The sequence below is a fragment of the Polypterus senegalus genome, chromosome 7 (genome assembly GCF_016835505.1).
Source record: "Polypterus senegalus isolate Bchr_013 chromosome 7, ASM1683550v1, whole genome shotgun sequence".
Lineage (NCBI taxonomy): Eukaryota > Metazoa > Chordata > Cladistia > Polypteriformes > Polypteridae > Polypterus > Polypterus senegalus.
Genome location: NC_053160.1, coordinates 123,774,604 through 123,792,089, shown reverse-complemented (window position 1 = coordinate 123,792,089; position 17,486 = coordinate 123,774,604). Strand labels below are relative to the sequence as shown.

Sequence of the window (17,486 nt, the reverse complement as noted above, 5' to 3'; positions counted from 1 at the left end):
TCGTGGAAGGCATGTTAGTGGGATTGAGGAGGTCTTGAAGTACTCCTCCCACCGACCCTAGCGTCGTGAGGTCAGCAGCGCACCATCCCACCATATCGGTGTTGACACTGCACTGCTTCCCCTCCTGAGGCGCGGACGGTGGACCAGAATCTCCTCGAAGCCGTCCAAAGTGGTTCTCCATGGCCTCTCAAACTCCTCCCATGCCCGAGTTTTGCCTCAGCAACAACGAAGCAGCGTTCGCTTGGCCTGCGGTACCTATCAGCTGCCTCCAGAGACCCACAGGACAAAAAGTCCTATAGGACTCCTTCTTCAGCTTGGCATCCCTCACGCCGGTGTCCACCAGCGGGTTGGGGATTGCCGCCACGCGAGGCACCGACCACCTTGCGGCCACAGCTCCGGTCAGCCGCCTCAACAATAGAGCACGGAACATGGCCCATTAGGACTCAATGTCCCCACCTCCCTCGGGGCGTGGTTGAAGTTCTGCGGAGGTGGGAGTTGAAGCTACTTCTGACAGGGGACTCTGCCAGCCGTTCCCAGCAGACCCTCACAAACGTTTGGGCCTACCAGGTCTGACGGCATCTTCCCCACCATGAAGCCAACTCACCACCAGGTGGTGATCAGTTGACAGCTCCGCCCCTCTCTTCACCCGAGTGTCCAAGACATATGGCGCAAGTCCGACGACACGACCACAAAGTCGATCATCGACCTGAGGCCTAGGGTGTCCTGGTGCCAAGTGCACATATGAACACCCTTATGCTTGAACATGGTGTTAGTTATGGACAATCCGTGACGAGCACAGAAGTCCAATAACAAAACACCGCTCGGGTTCAGATCGGGGGGGCCATTCCTCCCAATCACGCCCTTCCAGGTCTCACTGTCATTGCCCGTGAGCATTGAAGTCTCCCAGCAAAGCGAGGGAATCCCAGAAGGTATGCCCTCTAGCAACCCCTCAGAGACTCCAAAAGGGTGGATACTCCAAACTGCTGTTAGCGCGCGCCCAACAGTCAGGACCCTTCCCCCACCCGAAGGGAGGAGGCCACCCTCTAGTCCACGGGGTAAACCCCAATGCACAGGCTCCGTGGGGGCAATAAGTATGCCCACACCTGCTCGGCCTCTCACGAGGGCAACTCCAGAGTGGTAGAGAGTCCAGCCCCTCTCAAGGAGATTGGTTCCAGAGTCCAAGCTGTGCGTCGAGGTGAGTCCGACTATATCTAGCGGAACCTCTCGACCTCGGCGCACTAGCTCAGGCTCCTTCCCTTCAGAGAGGTGACATTCCACGTCCCAAGAGCCAGTTTCTGTAGCCGAGGATCAGACCGCCAAGGTCCCTTGACGCCACCACCAACTCACATATATATATATATATGTGTGTATATATATATATATGTATATATATATATATATATATATATATATGTATATATGTGTATATATATATATATATATATATATGTATGTATATATATATATATATATATATATATATATATACATATATACACATATATATATATAAATATGTATATATATATATATATATGTGTATATGTGTATATATGTATATGTATATATATATATATATATGTATATATATATATATATGTATATATATATATATATATATGTATATATATATATATATGTGTATATATATATATATATATATATATATATATATATATATATATATATATATATATATATATGTGTATATATATATATATATATATATATATATATATATATATATATATATATATATGTATATATGTATATATATATATATATATGTATATATATATATATATATATGTATGTATATATATATATATATATATATGTGTATATATATATATATGTGTATATATATATATATATGTGTATATATATATATATATATATATATATATATATATATATATGTGTATATATATATATATGTGTATATATATATATATATATATGCGTATATATATATGTGTGTATATATATATATATGTGTATATATATACTAGAAAATACCAGGCTTTCAAGAGCGGAGAAGTAGTGTGTTAAAGAAGCAATGAAAAGAAAAGGAAACATTTTGAAAATAACGTAACCTGATTGTCAATGTAATTGTTTTGTCACTGTTGTGAGTGATGAGTGTTGTTGTCATGTATATATATATATATATATATATATATATATATATATACACACACACACATAAACATATATATATATATATATATATATATATATATATACATATCTATACATATACACATATATATATATACAAATACATATATATATATATACACATACACACACACACATATATAAACATATATATACATATACATACATATCTACATATATACACACACAGCTATTTTGTATCAGTGCAATACGCTGTTTGTTAAAACGGTTGACTCCCGCTCTTACGCAATAACAAATCAAATCATTCAGTTGTCTTTGCTCATATGTCATTTTAGAGCTGGACGCCTGGCATCTTTTTGGCCACAAGTTCGTTTCTGTTTGGTGTGAGGTTCTGTGTTGTGGAGATTCTCAGGATGGATTGCAGGTGCTCATCAGTGAGGCGACTCCTGTGTGCTGTTTTGTTAGTCTTTATCACTGAGAAGAGCTTCTCACACAGATATGTGCTACCAAACATGCACAACGCTCGAGCCCCATGTAGACGGACTTTTTGTTCTTCAAAGTCACCAAAGCGCCGGCAAACTCAGTGCGCAATAACTCTAGCTTCGCAATAACTTGCAGCATCATAAGGTAGACTTGATTAACGCGGTTAGTGTTCGGCAAGGCAGCTGAAGCGCTGCATTATGGGATCTGTAGCTTATTGTGTTACCAGCGCTTCATATACCCGGGCTTTAATAACAATAATACAGTATATAAAATGATCTCGCGCTTGAGTTTGACACATATGGACTAAATAGAACTTGAAAAGATATATTTTTTCAAATGTGATCGCAATTCAGATAGAGTTGACGCAAGACTACAGCCTGCATGCCTCAATTATTCATCCTCCCTCGCCTTACTTTTTACCGCTCATCTAATGAATACACTGAGTATGGCTTTACCAAAACAATCATTGATGGCTAATAAAGTATCCATTATTCGAGTATGTAGATCGGGTTATATATATATATACATATATATATATACCCGCGATCGCAGCGAGAAGTAGTGTGTTAAAAAGGTAGAAAAGAAAAGGGAACATTTTAAAAATAACGTAACATTACTGTCAATATACAGTATTTGTTTTGTGAGTGTTACTGAGTGTTGCGGTCATCAAGGATTTGATTATCATTATTTCTTTCAATCAGGCTCGATTTGTAGGATGTGTTGTGTTCAAGTTACATTCCGCGGTTTGTCAATCGCTGTAAAGATGACAGGTTTCATTCATCGATTCGCTTCTTACTGCATCAATAAACAGCTCGCCTTCTTCTTTATCTGAGACCTGACACACTGCATGCACGGGTTTTTTACACTGTCTTCCTTTAGCGGACATTGACTTTTCCACCGTGTGCTTTGTTTCCGCAGTAGTTGGATTTATGAATATGCTTGTATGTATGAGACGCTTCATATTTTTGCTGCCTTTTCAATTGTGTAATTCGGTTTTGTTCAGCACTCTTTGGAACTGTTGCCTTTATCTGTGCACTGCGCCAGTTCACGTGAGCCACTCGGTGTACATGCATCGAAGGTTCCCAGCTGTGCTGGTGCCATCTCCTGCTCTGTCCATGGCTGTATTTAATGTTACCTTAGTCCTGGCACTTAAAACTTTCTCTCGCAGTTTCGCTGAGTTTGTGTCAAACACTACCCTGACCATCTCATCTTCCTCTCCATAAGCACAGTCCTTCACCCGTGAATATTTACCCGTGGCAGTTTGCTATTGGATTGCCGCTGACGGCGGCCTTATATGGGCAGGCACTAAATTACAAACGCCAGCGGCAGCCTGTCTATGAACTTAATTTAAAGTGTAGGTTTACATCGTGCTTTGTTTCCGAAGTAGCAGAACTCATGAATATGGTTGTATATGTCACTCGCTCGCTTCTTATTGTTTCGCTGCCTTCTCAATTATATAATGCATGTTTTCTTGAGCGCTTTTTTGAGGTCTTCCTGGTTTTCTACTGCGTAATTACGGGAGGCGTGATGATGTCATACGAAACTCCGTCCCCCACGGCTTTCGAGCTCAACTCCATTACAGTAAATGGAGAAAAATAGCTTCTAGTTATGACCATTATGCATAGAATTTCGAAATGAAACCTCCCCAACTTTTGTAAGGAAGCTGTAAGGAATGAACCTGCCAAATTTCAGCCTTCTACCTACACGGCAAGTTGGAGAATTAGTGATGAGACAGTCAGTCAGTCAGTCAGTCAGTGAGGGCTTTGCCTTTTATTAGTATAGATATATATTGGCGTGGCGGCCCTGTGCAGGTGCACAGTTTGCACATGCCTAAAACCGCCCCCGCTGCTGCTGCCTATCACTTCAGTTGTGACGTTGCGGCTCATTAACTTTGGTCAAGGGTCGTGGCTATACTAGCAGATGACGTTTCCGGTACCGTAATGCCATGGGAAAATGCGCTTTTGTCAGAAGGCAGAAGAAAATTCAATAAGTAACACCGAAGATGCAGAATGATTCAATCACAAACGATAGTAATCATTTTGTACAAGTTCAGTGCTAACTAGGATCTGTCATGCGGGCCGCACAGGTTTCTGTGGGGGGCCTCATGTTTGACATGCCTGGTCTAGAGGCTGTTATATTTGCAAAAGGAGGTTCAACTAAGTGTTGATGTAATATCTCTGTTGGGGTGCCCAAATGTACGTCTAGTGCAACTGCGTTCTTATGTGTGAGTGGACGTTTCTTGCAGGAAGGGCTTTTCTCTTTCTCCGATGTAGAACCCTCATCGTCATCAGAGTTCATCTCTGTTATAGCACATGTTTATTCGAAAACTAACAGTTTGAGATCAGGGGGAGCGTGAACGTGACTGGGAGAATAAAAGTGAATAATAAAACAAAACGTTAACTTTTACAAGTACCATAAATTTACCAAAAAGTTAATGCATGAAGGACCCGGGATTGAACCCGTTTTCTTTGTATAGCTGGAGTGAAATATTTGGCCAAAACTGGTCCTACCTTAGTAACCCTTAAACTGCCACATAATTGGGAGGTTAATGCACTCCTGGGTGCCAAATACTTTTTTGCTGCACCTTTTAAGGAAACGCACAATTCACCAAGAAAATGTGAAATTTTAAGGGAACACATTTTTTTCATGCAAAGAGCATCACACTTACTACAACACTGGTCGTTTTACACACTGCCGATGAACTGTAAAACTGTAAAAATCTACTGCAACAATGTATTATTATATGTATAAAATGCAACTGACGCTATTAATGAAATTCAATAAATCATCAAGCCAACTGCGCTTGAACTGGCTGCATGCAGCACAGAGAGGACAACGTTGATGCTTGTAGGCTAGTCTAGTACAGCAGCTGAATCGCATGCGCAGTGATGCTGTTTCGCAAGGGGGTGGCAGTGGTCATGAGCTGACTGCTCAACAAATGTACAGCACTGACTGATCAGCTCTGGTGTGCTGGCAAATTGCACTGGGAGCTAACTATAGCCGGTTGCGGTGTTCAACGAATGTACGTCGCCGAATATACTCTGCTCTGGCATGCTGGCAAATTGCATTGGGAAACGACTATAGCTGGTTGCATCAGTTTAAGGGTTAAGTGAGTATCCTGTAATCATGGTATTTAGACCTGTTAGTTTACCATAGCTGAAGTAAAAAATTTGGGCACACCTCTCTCTTTGCAACTGAAACTGATCCTTACTTAGTAAGTCTGTCTCCTGTAAAAATACTCGTACTATGTTGGCATTTAAACTAGTTAAGTGCGAGAGTACAGTAAGACCCCATTTAATGCTGTTTTAGTATTACGCATTTTTTTTTTCGAATTCTAATTTTTCATTGATTCACTTTGTAGTCACATAAAAGCACAGATTTCGGCGAAAATGTCGGTTTTTGCCACAATCGCACAACTTGATTAGATACTCGCATGCAGTCTCACAGTGCGTTTCATATCAGTGCAGTACAGTACGACATATGCCTGCAGCGTTATTCATCAACGTTATTGCGTAAGGATATAAACATAACATTTTATTTTACTGTAATAAATAACAATTATCTTTTTTTAGTTTTACAATGAGTCGTTGCAAAGAAAAAGAAAGTAAAGTAACAAGAAAAAGCATTTCACTGGAAATTAAAATGTAGTTGCTCAGACGATTAGATGCAGATAAATGCCAAATTAGCGTTTCTGAAGATGAGGAACAAAAGGAACTTTCAATAGATTTTCTAAAAAAAAGTTTAGCCACTATTATGGAAATTATGGATCAGTTTATACAAAACAATCCAAATTTTACTAGAAGTTCAAAGGCAAAACGAAGTGTCATTGATGCAATGTCTTGCTATCAACATATATGCTACTTATTACCAGACTAAATATCCAATATCCACTCTGAATATGTCAATTTTGATCAACTGCTAAGCCCACTATCAAGCAGGAGTAATCGAATCCATAAACACCCAAAGACAGAAGCAGGAGTATAATAATGTGCATCGGAAAGATGGATTGATGGTTTATAGGAGATCATCACAAGGGAAACGGAACTCGCAATGACAATCCAAATTCTTCAAAACTTACAGTATACTATAATTTATTATTGTATAGGCAGCTAATCATGATAAGTAATTTTATAAAAAGTTTTAACTGACTTCTTGAAATTTTTTTTTTCAGGGTTTGGATTAATCAAAGGACATAACAAGACAATGGGACAGTTACTCAGTATGACGCTTTTGTCAACAACGGACTGCCGAAAATTGGAGGCACTTGAGGACCCCCTAGAAATTCTACGGATTCTTGTTGATATGGTGAGCACTCCATTTACAGCCAAGTTCTTATTATAAATTTAATTCATAACATACTGTATAATTTCAAATAATGATTCAATCTGCAGTTGTGTTACCTGTTAAAACAAATGGGTTAGACAAAAATATGTGGTATTTTTACATGAGCATGATGGAACAATGAAGAATTTCTTCTTTTTTTTTTTAAATCTATAAATATAATTCACTAAGGGCACGCAAGACAGAGCGCCTCGCCCGTCATCTCACAGAGCCCCACCCGCCAACTGTAAGGCCATGGGATACGCACGACAGGGCCTGGCCTGATAAGTTTATGAACGCTAATATTACAGTGCTGTTAATCACACGAGTCATCACACAGCACTTTATGTGACAGTTATGAAAGCCTTATTTATATAGCGCCTTTCACAGATTATGCGGCGTATGCTATGCCGCGGGTTGGCTAGTATGTAATATTTAGCATCTATAAAATAATTTATTTAGACTAGATTATTTTTGCAAAGTTGTGTTCTCTGTGTCTTTCAATATATTGTTATGACAGGATTCTGTTTAAAATAAATGCTAAAATAAAAATAATTTCCTACAATAGGAAATTCATTTGATCACTTGTATTTCAAGATTTCAGCCAAAATAACAGTCAGTAAGAGACTAAGGAAAATATACAAGTGAGGATTTTTTTTGGGAAAAGTGCTCGTTAATTTAATAAGATTCATTTTGATGTGCAGTAGTTGGCCTATCACAGTTCTTGTTTGACCAACTCTTTTCCATTAAACTTCATAATTTCTATAAATGCAAATGATTTATTATGTTTTTCTTTTTACATACTACTGAAGAATTCTATCTTTTTTTTGGTAATCACTTTTTCTAATAGCAATAAAACATTTACTATGAATTATGCACGTAATTATGATAAAAATTGGATGACAGCATAAAAAGTAATAGCTACTATAGTAAAAAAAAAATGTAAATATATCTGCTTATTAACGCAAATATCTAATCGACCAATCACATGGATGGTGAAGAAAGTTGATTTAAGTGACTTTTAAAATGGCTTGGTTGTTGGTTTAAGATGGGCTGGTTTGAATATTTCAAACTACTGATCTACTGGGATTTTCATATGCAACCATCTCTAGGGTTTACATGGAATGGTTCAAAAAAGGTAAAATATCCAGTGAGCAACCAGATCTCTGGGTGGAAAATACCTTATTGATGCCAGAAGTCATTGGAGAATGGCCAAATTGGTTCAAACTAATAGAAAGGCAACAGAAACTCAAAAAACCACTTGTTACAACCAAGGTATGCAGGAGAGCATGTTAGAATGTATAACACGTCGAATCTTGAACAACAGATGGGCTACAGCTAAGAGAGACCACAGCTAAGCACGGGCAACTAAGGCTATAGTTTGCATGGGCTCACCAAAATTGCACAGTAGAAGATTGGAAAATGTTGCCTGCTCTGATGGATCTCGATTTCTGCTTTGACATTCGGATGGTAGGGTCAGAAATTGGAGACAACAACATGAAAGCATGGATCCATCCAGCCTTATATCAATGGTTCAGGCTGGTGGTTGTGGTGTAATGATGTGGAGGATATTTTCATGGCACACTTTGGGCCCCTTAGCACCAGTTGAGCATTGTTTAAATTCCACAGCCTACCTAAGTATTGTTGTTGATCATATCCATCCCTGTATATCTGCAGTTTACCTATCTTCTGATGGACACCATCATAGAAAAACTGAAAAAGTAAGTAAAGAAAAGTAGGGGTTAATAATGGTTGCAAATCGATAAAGAATATGATTATTATCTGTGTGTGTGTATCTGTTAGAAGAAGAAATAAAAGGCAGCTTTTAAAAAGCCATATTAAAAATTGGGGGTTTTAAAAGTTGTTTTTTTTTTGTTTTTTTTTTATATATAAATATTCCACAATATTTGTGTGGCTTTTGGTGAAATATTCCAGATTTTTTGTGCATAGCAGCAAAAGCCTTTCTCACCACCTCTTTTCTGCTTAGCTCTTGAAATAATAAGCAAACAACTATTAGAAGATCTAAGGTTAAGACTGGAGATGGAGCACTTCCAAATACAGGAAGGAGCCAGATTATTGAGAACTTTGTACACCATAATAGTATTTTAAGATCAATTCTATAGGACATGGGTAAACAATGTAATGATGCTACAATTGGTGAGATATGCTGAAATTTTCCTGTTCAGATTCTTGTCGCTGCATTTGTAACTAATTGCAATGAATTGGTGTAGTTATTAGGTCGTCTAGTTAGGAGTGCATTACAGTGATGTAGTTGACTAAAACAAGGATAAGTTAATTTCTCAGCATCTTTCAATGTTATTAGAAGTTCTAACTTTTGCAATGTTCCTTAAATGTCAAAAATGCAGTCCTAGTAAAATGTTTGTGTTTAAAGTTTAGGTCAGAGTTCATGATTACACCTTAATTCTTTATTTCGACCTTGATTTTTAATGATAAAGTTTACAGTTTATTCCTAAGATCTTCCCTATTTCTGTTTTCTTCACTATATCCATTTTTCCCAACCACGAAGATTTCTGTTTTTTCCTTATTTAACAGGGGAAAATTACTTCTCATTCATTCAGAAATGCATGTAAGACTGGATTAGAGGGCCCAGAGTGTCAGGGTCATCAGATACTATAGATAAGTAAAGTGGAATGTCATTTGCTTAACTGCAATAGTTCCCCTTGTGTTTTGATATATTTTGGCCTAATGGGAGTGTAAAGATTGATAATAACAGTGGACCCAGAATAGATCCTGGTACGCCATATGCAGTATCCTGGATTCCCCCCAAACTACAATCACCACAACTAGCAAAGAATTTTCTACCTGTTAAATAAGACTGAAACCAAATTAAGACATTACTAGAGAGACCCACCCATTAACGAATGTCCATCCATCCATCCATCCTCTTCCACTTATCCGAGGTCGGGTCGCGAGGGCAGTAGCTTGAGCAGAGATGCCCAGACTTCCCTCTCCCCGGCCACTTCTTCTAGCTCTTCCGGGGGAATCCTGAGGCATTCCCAGTGTGTCCTGTGTCTTCCCCGGGGCCTCCTCCTGGTTGGACGTGCCCGGAACACCTCACCAGGGAGGAGTCCAGGAGGCATCCTGATCAGATGCCTGAGCCACCTCATCTGACTCCTCTCGATGCGGAGGAGCAGCGACTCTACTCTGAGCCCCTCCCGGATGACTGAGCTTCTAACCCTATCTTTAAGGGAAAGCCCAGACACCCTGGGGAGAAAACTCGTTTCAACCGCTTGTATTCGCGATCTTATTCTTTCGGTCACTACCCATAGCTCATGACCATAGGTGAGGGTAGGAATGTAGATCGACTGGTAAATTGAGAGCTTTGCCTTACGGCTCAGCTCCTTTTTCACCACAACAGACAGATGCAGAGCCCGCATCACTGCGGACACCGCACTGATCCTCCTGTTGATCTCATGCGCCATTCTTCCCTCACTTGTGAACAAGACCCCGAGATACTTGAACTCCTCCACTTGGGGCAGGATCTCACTCCCAACCCTGAGAGGGCACTCCACCCTTTTCCAGTTGAGGACCATGGTCTCGGATTTGGAGGTGCTGATGATTAGAAATGATTGTCAAATGATTACATCTTACCTGAAGAAGGTGCCTGAGTTGCCTCGAAAGCTTGCATATTGTAATCTTTCTAGGTAGCCAATTAAAGGTGTCATTTTGCTTGGCTTTTCTCTACATTCATAATGGCTAACACGGTACAACACCCTAGTACTACTTTATTATCATTAATATTTTAGAAAACAGAACTGACAATCAACATGGATGGGCTTTGTTGTATTCAGTTACAGTATATGTGCTTTCACCATATCCTAGTGAACTGTTGATTTCGTTTTCCTCCATTTTTATGCTCAGGCTTGTGGCATTTTGTCTTATGATAATATGTGTTTTCCAAGTTTTTTTTAGTGTTGGAGGGTTTCTTAACATTTCTTTTAAGGACTACTATGTCTGTCAATTCTTTAGTTTACAGAATATTTTTTTCAGTTTATGAAATATGTTTTTCATTTTATGGTGTAAGCGTTTCAGTTTGTGGTGTACACATTTTCAGTATATAATTTGTATGTCACTACAAAATGTAGTACAAACACTGTATGTGTTTCTGGGTACAGTAAAGGCCAAAAGTTTGGACACACCTCCTCATTCAATGTGTTTTCTTTATTTCCATGCCCATTTACAGCACTCCATCACTCTCCTTCTTGGTCAAATAGCCGTTACACAGCCTGGAGGTGTGTTTGGGGTCATTGTCCTGTTGAAAAATAAATGATTGTCCAACTAACCTGACTTCTGCACAACACAACTGCTGGTCCCAACCCCATTGATAAAGCAAGAAATTCCACTAAATAACCCTGATAAGACACACCTGTGAAGTGAAAACCATTTCAGGTGACTACCTGTTGAAGCTCATCGAGAGAATGCCAAGAGTGTGCAAAGCAGTAATCAGAGCAAAGGGAGGCTATTTTGAAGAAACTAGAATATAAAACATGTTTTCAGTTATTTCACCTTTTTTGTTAAGTACATAACTCTACATGTGTTCTTACATAGTTTTGATGCCTTCAGTGAGAATCTACCAATGTAAATGGTCATGAAAATAAAGAAAACACATTGAATGAGGAGGTGTGTCCAAACTTTTGGCCTGTACTGTATGTGTTTTACTGTCAGAGAACATGTACAGTTAAGAATGATTTATGTCTCAAATGACATCTTATAGTGTTGAAGAAGAGATCTGGCAGTCCACCAGTGTTGTCATCCTTGAGATAAAAGTTCAAAATTTAGTTGCAGGGGGTGACACTAAAGCTGAGGAAGCTTCATGATCACCAGCTTAAGGTCTCTGATAAACTTAGCATGTGTAATATGTTGATAAAACCAGAGAAAAGAAAATGGGCAGTTTAAATGTCGACTATAAATAAAAATATTTGGTATTATTGAAGTTAATGTTTTAATACTGATGTAATGACTTTTCTGAAAATTAACGTGTGATTACTGTTTTTCCTTCCACCAAAAATACTGTATTTATGACACATTTTGCTGTTTTCTTTACAAATTTTTCTTCCTTGCCCCTTGTTACAGACAGGAAAAAGACTCATAATTTATATCTTGAGACATATGTCCCTTTTTTCTTGTATTAAAAATGTTACAGAGATTTTTTTATTTTTTTTTCCTTTTCAGCTCAATGACAAGGAAGAAGCCTTAGCTCACCAGCGGAAGGTTAGTTATATGTTGGCTCGTAATGCTCAAGAGCTTGAAAAGGATATCACACAACTAAGAAGTGTACATCTGCCAGGGGGTTGTGGTTCTTTGCTGCATATTCCCATATTACAGCAAAAACAAGAGTCTCCCTCCAAGGAAGCTAATGCTCAGTATTTTCCCTATTTGTCCTCTGACTGCATAAAGTGTGATCCATCTTCTAATTCTGAAGAAACTGACATAGCAGTTCCAGAAAAAGAGAAAACAGATATAATTTCAACAACATCCTCTATTGCAAATACAGACAGCAGTCTGCAAACACTTATAAAAGAGGCAATCAACACAGAACCGGAAGAACTCCTCAGAAGCAACTCCTCTTAGGTGTTTGCAGGTTTTCACAGAGATTTTGTCTGGCCACGTGGATTTACTAAATGGATTAAGCATACAGGAATGCATCCAGCAGAAAATTACGTCACTCTTATTATTGTTAAGATTATTATTATTGTTGTTATTGGTTTTTCCCCCTCTAGTTACTGGTGTATTAACTGCGATGAATTGTTAAAGACGTATTCTTATTCCACATCTCTCTCGGTAACACTAAGTGTTTAACATTTTGTTGTACAAATAGTTTTATTTTCTGTCCTTGCTCTTTTACCCTTTGTTTAGTTACACTAGCTGATATTAATGTAAATGTTGCTTCTGTGCTACTTTGACCAAAGTCTGATTATTTATTCAATAAATTGACAACGTACACAGAGTGTGCATCCATTACTCCAATGAAGAATGAAACACTTGAAAATGTTGTCATTGTATACTTTCTTTTACTTTTTGATATCTTAACTACTTTTTAATGTGTAAAGATTTTGTTTATAACATACTAAGCAGAGCACTGCTATTTCTGTAATATATAAAGTATTTTTAAAAGTAAATCATTATGGTTTGAAGTGACTTGACAGTACTAACTGACCAGATCCATTACGTCAGTATTTTGGGTTTTTTTTTTTGTGTAGTAGATGGCTCAGATTTCATTTTGGTGTTCTTATGGATTTGTTCGTATCAACAGCTATGATTATTTTTTTGGTCTGATGTTAATGAAACAATGTAATATAGTGCCTTATGTATTTCTACACGCAATGATGAGATTGTTGCATCTTTACATGCTAGTCTGTTTCGAGCTGTAAGAAGTTTGGAGATGCTGCTTTTTAAAAGGCATAAGGCTTTCTGCCTATTTTACTGTACAGTCTGACTGCAGGGCTTTTCTTAGTTCACTTCATCCACTTATTGTAGAGTACTGTATGTCACCAACAAAACAAACTAGAATGAAAATGACACAAGCTGCTACTATTCATAAGTAATTTACCAGCATTTCACACGCTGTTAATATGCTATGCTGCACGGAGATGAATAACCACTTTATTAATACTTTATAAGCATAATTAACACCAAACGACGTTAAGGTATTGTTACATAAGACTAAAAGAGTAATAGATTTATTTCTACTGTACCTAAGCTGAAGTGTTACTGTAAAAAAAAAAAAAGCACCATGAAAGAAAATGAAAAGCTTAATTGTTTTACCATCTTAATACTAACCACTACCCCATATAAAATTCATTTTTAGTTTTTATTCTTCTAAAGATAAGTATTATATTATTCATCCTGGGAGGGCAGTAAATGAATGTAAAAAATACCCTACAGTGAACAACTCATTAAGTTTTACTAAGTAGAGAACTTCTGCAATCCGTTCCATATCATAGTTCAACCAGCCTGTTTTCACAATACTGTAATCTTTAGCACACAATGTTCTTGACTGTCTAAAAGACTTCATCCTGAGCAAATACTACAAATCAACTTTTTTGTTACTCTGTATAATTCGCTACTGTTATTTATGGAGATCCATCTGAAAATGATTTAGGGCATCAATACGCACGGACACTGGTGTAAGTACTGGGTTGTCATTTCTGACCTGCTTTATAAGATAGATAGATAGATAGATACTTTATTAATCCCCAAAGGGAAATTCATATACACGAGCAGCAGCATACTGACAAAAAAACAATATTAAAGAGTGATAACAATGCAGGTTAAACAGACAATAACTTTGTATAATAATGTTAACGTTTACCCCCCAGTCGCATAGTGTGGTGGAGGAACAACCTCCTCAGTCTGTCAGTGGAGCTGCTCCTCTGTCTGGAGATGAAACTGAGGGTTCAGCCAGTTACCAGCCAAAATGGACAGATACAATAAATGAATCACGGACTGACCCAGGCGACTGAGACACAGTATTTACCAGTTACATCTTGGATGACTTGTGCCTCAATAGAGTGTTACCTGCAAAAAGGAATGTTATCTTTGTTATGCGTCCTTATTGTAATATATGAGTGCAAAAAAGTCCTCGTATAACCCCCTAAAGTTATTGTAGCAGAACCGGACCCTGCTTTTCAATCAATTTCAGCACAGCGGGCATAACAACATATTGTCTGAGATACTCCTGATCAAACAGACCAAAAAAAAAACAAAAAAAGAGAAATTCTTCACTACAAACATGTAGAATCAGCCTTCTTAAAAGGGAACTAAAATACAGTCTGCACATCATATTTATCACTTTTGAAGTACATTAAGAAGTCAAACAAAATGACACCTTTTATTGGCCGACTGAACAGATTACAATATGCAAGCTTTCGAGGCAACTCGGGCCCCTTCATCAGGGAAGATGTTGCTTTGAAATCTTGCATATCGTAATCTGTTCAATTAGCCAATAAAAGGTGTCCTTTTGCTTGACGTCTTATTGCATCCATATGGCCAGTGCAGGATTTACGTATAAGCTACACAAGCTATAGCTTGGGGCCCCCAAAACAAATCATATTTGGCACTTACATAGAATATCTGGACTTACTGTATAAAGGGCCCCATGTCTCAAATAACTTAGGGCCTTATCAAGTCTAAATCGGCCCTGCATATGGCTACCATGGTACAATACCCTATCACTTTTGAGGCATGTTTGTCACGTCAACACTCATAATAACAGCTCAGTGACAATAAATAATGATATAAGTGAGTCGCTGTTTACCTGCTTTGAGTGCGTTTCCCAGGTCATCCAAAATGTTGTGCACGCATGGGACTGAGTTGCCGTTGATGTACACACATTCCCCCCATCAAGAATTTAATTTATAAATACCAATGTTTACATGGGAATTTCAAGCTTCTTTTTGTGCACAGACAGCCTTTATAAACGAAGCCACTGGACTGTCAGTGTAGTCAACAGCATGAGGTAAAAGAAAGAGGACACGAGCAAAAAAGCCAAACACCAGTTCTAACAGGTAGTTGGGATGATCTGGCATTGCAGTAGCAAGGATTTAATTGTGCCTCAATGTATTTAAAGCTTTACTTTTTTATTATGCAATTTTTGTGCAATGACAAAATATAAATGTTGCATATTCAGAGAGATTGTTCTAATATTAGCATAACAAAAACCTTTTCATTGAGAATTTTACTAAAGTAAATAATAGGCAGAATTATTTACAAATAGCTCTCAGCTTTTGAAAATACTCATCAATTTATCCTTTTTGGTTTTGTTTTTATCTTTTTACATCTGCTGGAAAATATGAAAAAGTAAAACTTGGGTGGTTTTTAAGAAACTCCCTATACATTCTGTCTGGTATCTCATAGAGATCACGTTAGAATAAGGATACTAAACTGGCATGGTGTGAGTGTGCCCCCGAGGAGGACTTTTGCCCCATCTAGGGTGGGTTACAGTCTGACCTTGGAAGGCCAGTGCTACTCTGGTTACATTCAATAACCTGTACTTATATGACGCCTCACGCCTGAACAAACTAGTGAGGAAGGCAGGCTCTATTGTAGGCACGGAGCTGGACAGTTTGACATCCATGGCAGAGCAACGGGCACTGAGCAGGCTCCTGTCAGTCATGGAGAATCCAACGCATCCACTGAACAGGATCATCTCCAGACAGAGGAGCAGCTTCAGTGACAGACTGAGGAAATCATTCCTCCCCGACACTATGCGACTGGGGGGTAAACGTTAACATAATACAAAGGTATTGACTGTTTTACCTGCATTTTTATCACTCTTTAACTTAATATTGTTTTTTTTATCAGTATGCTGCTTCTGGTGTATGTGAATTTCCCCTCGGGATTAATAAAGTATCTATCTATCTATCTATCTATCTATCTATCTATCTATCTATCTATCTATCTAAACAGCAATCATTTTTATTACATGTGCTAAGTGATAGCAACTTCCAGCTCAGATGCTGCTGCCTTTACACCTTTACCAGACCCCCAAGGTGTAGAGAGGCGCTGTTAGTTGCAGAACATAACCAGATACTCTTGAATGCAGGTGGTGAGGTCTTGAAACGTGAGGAGGTGCGAGACTGCTGTACCAACCAATAAAGTTCTGCAGCATCGTGATTGCATATGAATGAGGTTGATATACATACTCCATACATGGATGTTGCAGGTGCATTCAGATACGCATATTTACAAGGTTTTTGTGATTTATAAATTGTAAATTCCCAAAATTGTGCATATGCCCTTTTTTGCCATACACATTGTCCCATTTTTCTGGCATGCACATTTTTTCACACTCATATCAACTCACAATATTGTGAATGATGTCTGTGGCTATAACCATTAACTTTAGGATTTCTTAGACATTACTGAACAATTTTAGAGAAAAGGCCATTATAAAAAAAAAAGTGGCAATCTTGTTTCAGTTTGCTGGGAAGTTACATTGAGCCTACAGGGAAAGTTCAGTTGTCAAAGGTGCCAAGTATAGTCTGCTTTTGATGGGGACTCATTTAATGGTTGCACAGGAGAAGGATTTGGATGTGGCACAACCTTATGCCCGCTTTTTTCCGTTGCCCTCAGATGGATAGACCACAACCTGGATGAATACCCATGAATTCACTCTCAACTCTTTCTGTTATATCTCTTCCAGTTCTTAAAAGCTCGCCTCAAAAGTAAAATGAGTTCAGTTGAAGGCCAACCTTAAAAGAAGGTGCACCAGTATAACATTTTTTCTGTCCTTCTTTTGACCCATCAGAGTGGTTGCAGATAAAAGTCAACATAAAGGGGTATAAAGAAGATGAGTGTGGACAAAAGTCAGAATCATCGAGTAGAAAGCTAAATGTCTTGTTTGATTGTATATGCTTGATTGCAGCAAAGAACATGAGGTAAGCAGAAGCCAGTGCACCTCATACATTTATTTTCCTTTCAGAACAGCATCAAATACCAACTGCAACTCTAGTCCAAAACAACAACAAAAAAATGCCACAGATACTTTTTTTTTTCCAGTTGAGCCCAGTGAGTGTGAAGAT

At 38.3% G+C, this 17,486-nt stretch overlaps 1 protein-coding gene across 1 annotated transcript in view; it reads left to right on the top strand.

Moving 5' to 3' along the window:
- The window catches only part of ccdc125 (coiled-coil domain containing 125), an 82,779-nt gene extending 69,873 nt beyond the window's left edge, over window positions 1-12,906 (top strand). Inside the window, exons 11-12 of the mRNA XM_039759241.1 lie at window positions 6,794-6,927; window positions 12,136-12,906. Of these exons, the coding sequence (XP_039615175.1) occupies window positions 6,794-6,927; window positions 12,136-12,534 (533 nt within the window). The 3' untranslated portion in view covers window positions 12,535-12,906. The remainder of the gene's footprint in view (window positions 1-6,793; window positions 6,928-12,135) is intronic.
- Window positions 12,907-17,486: the final 4,580 nt, after the last annotated feature.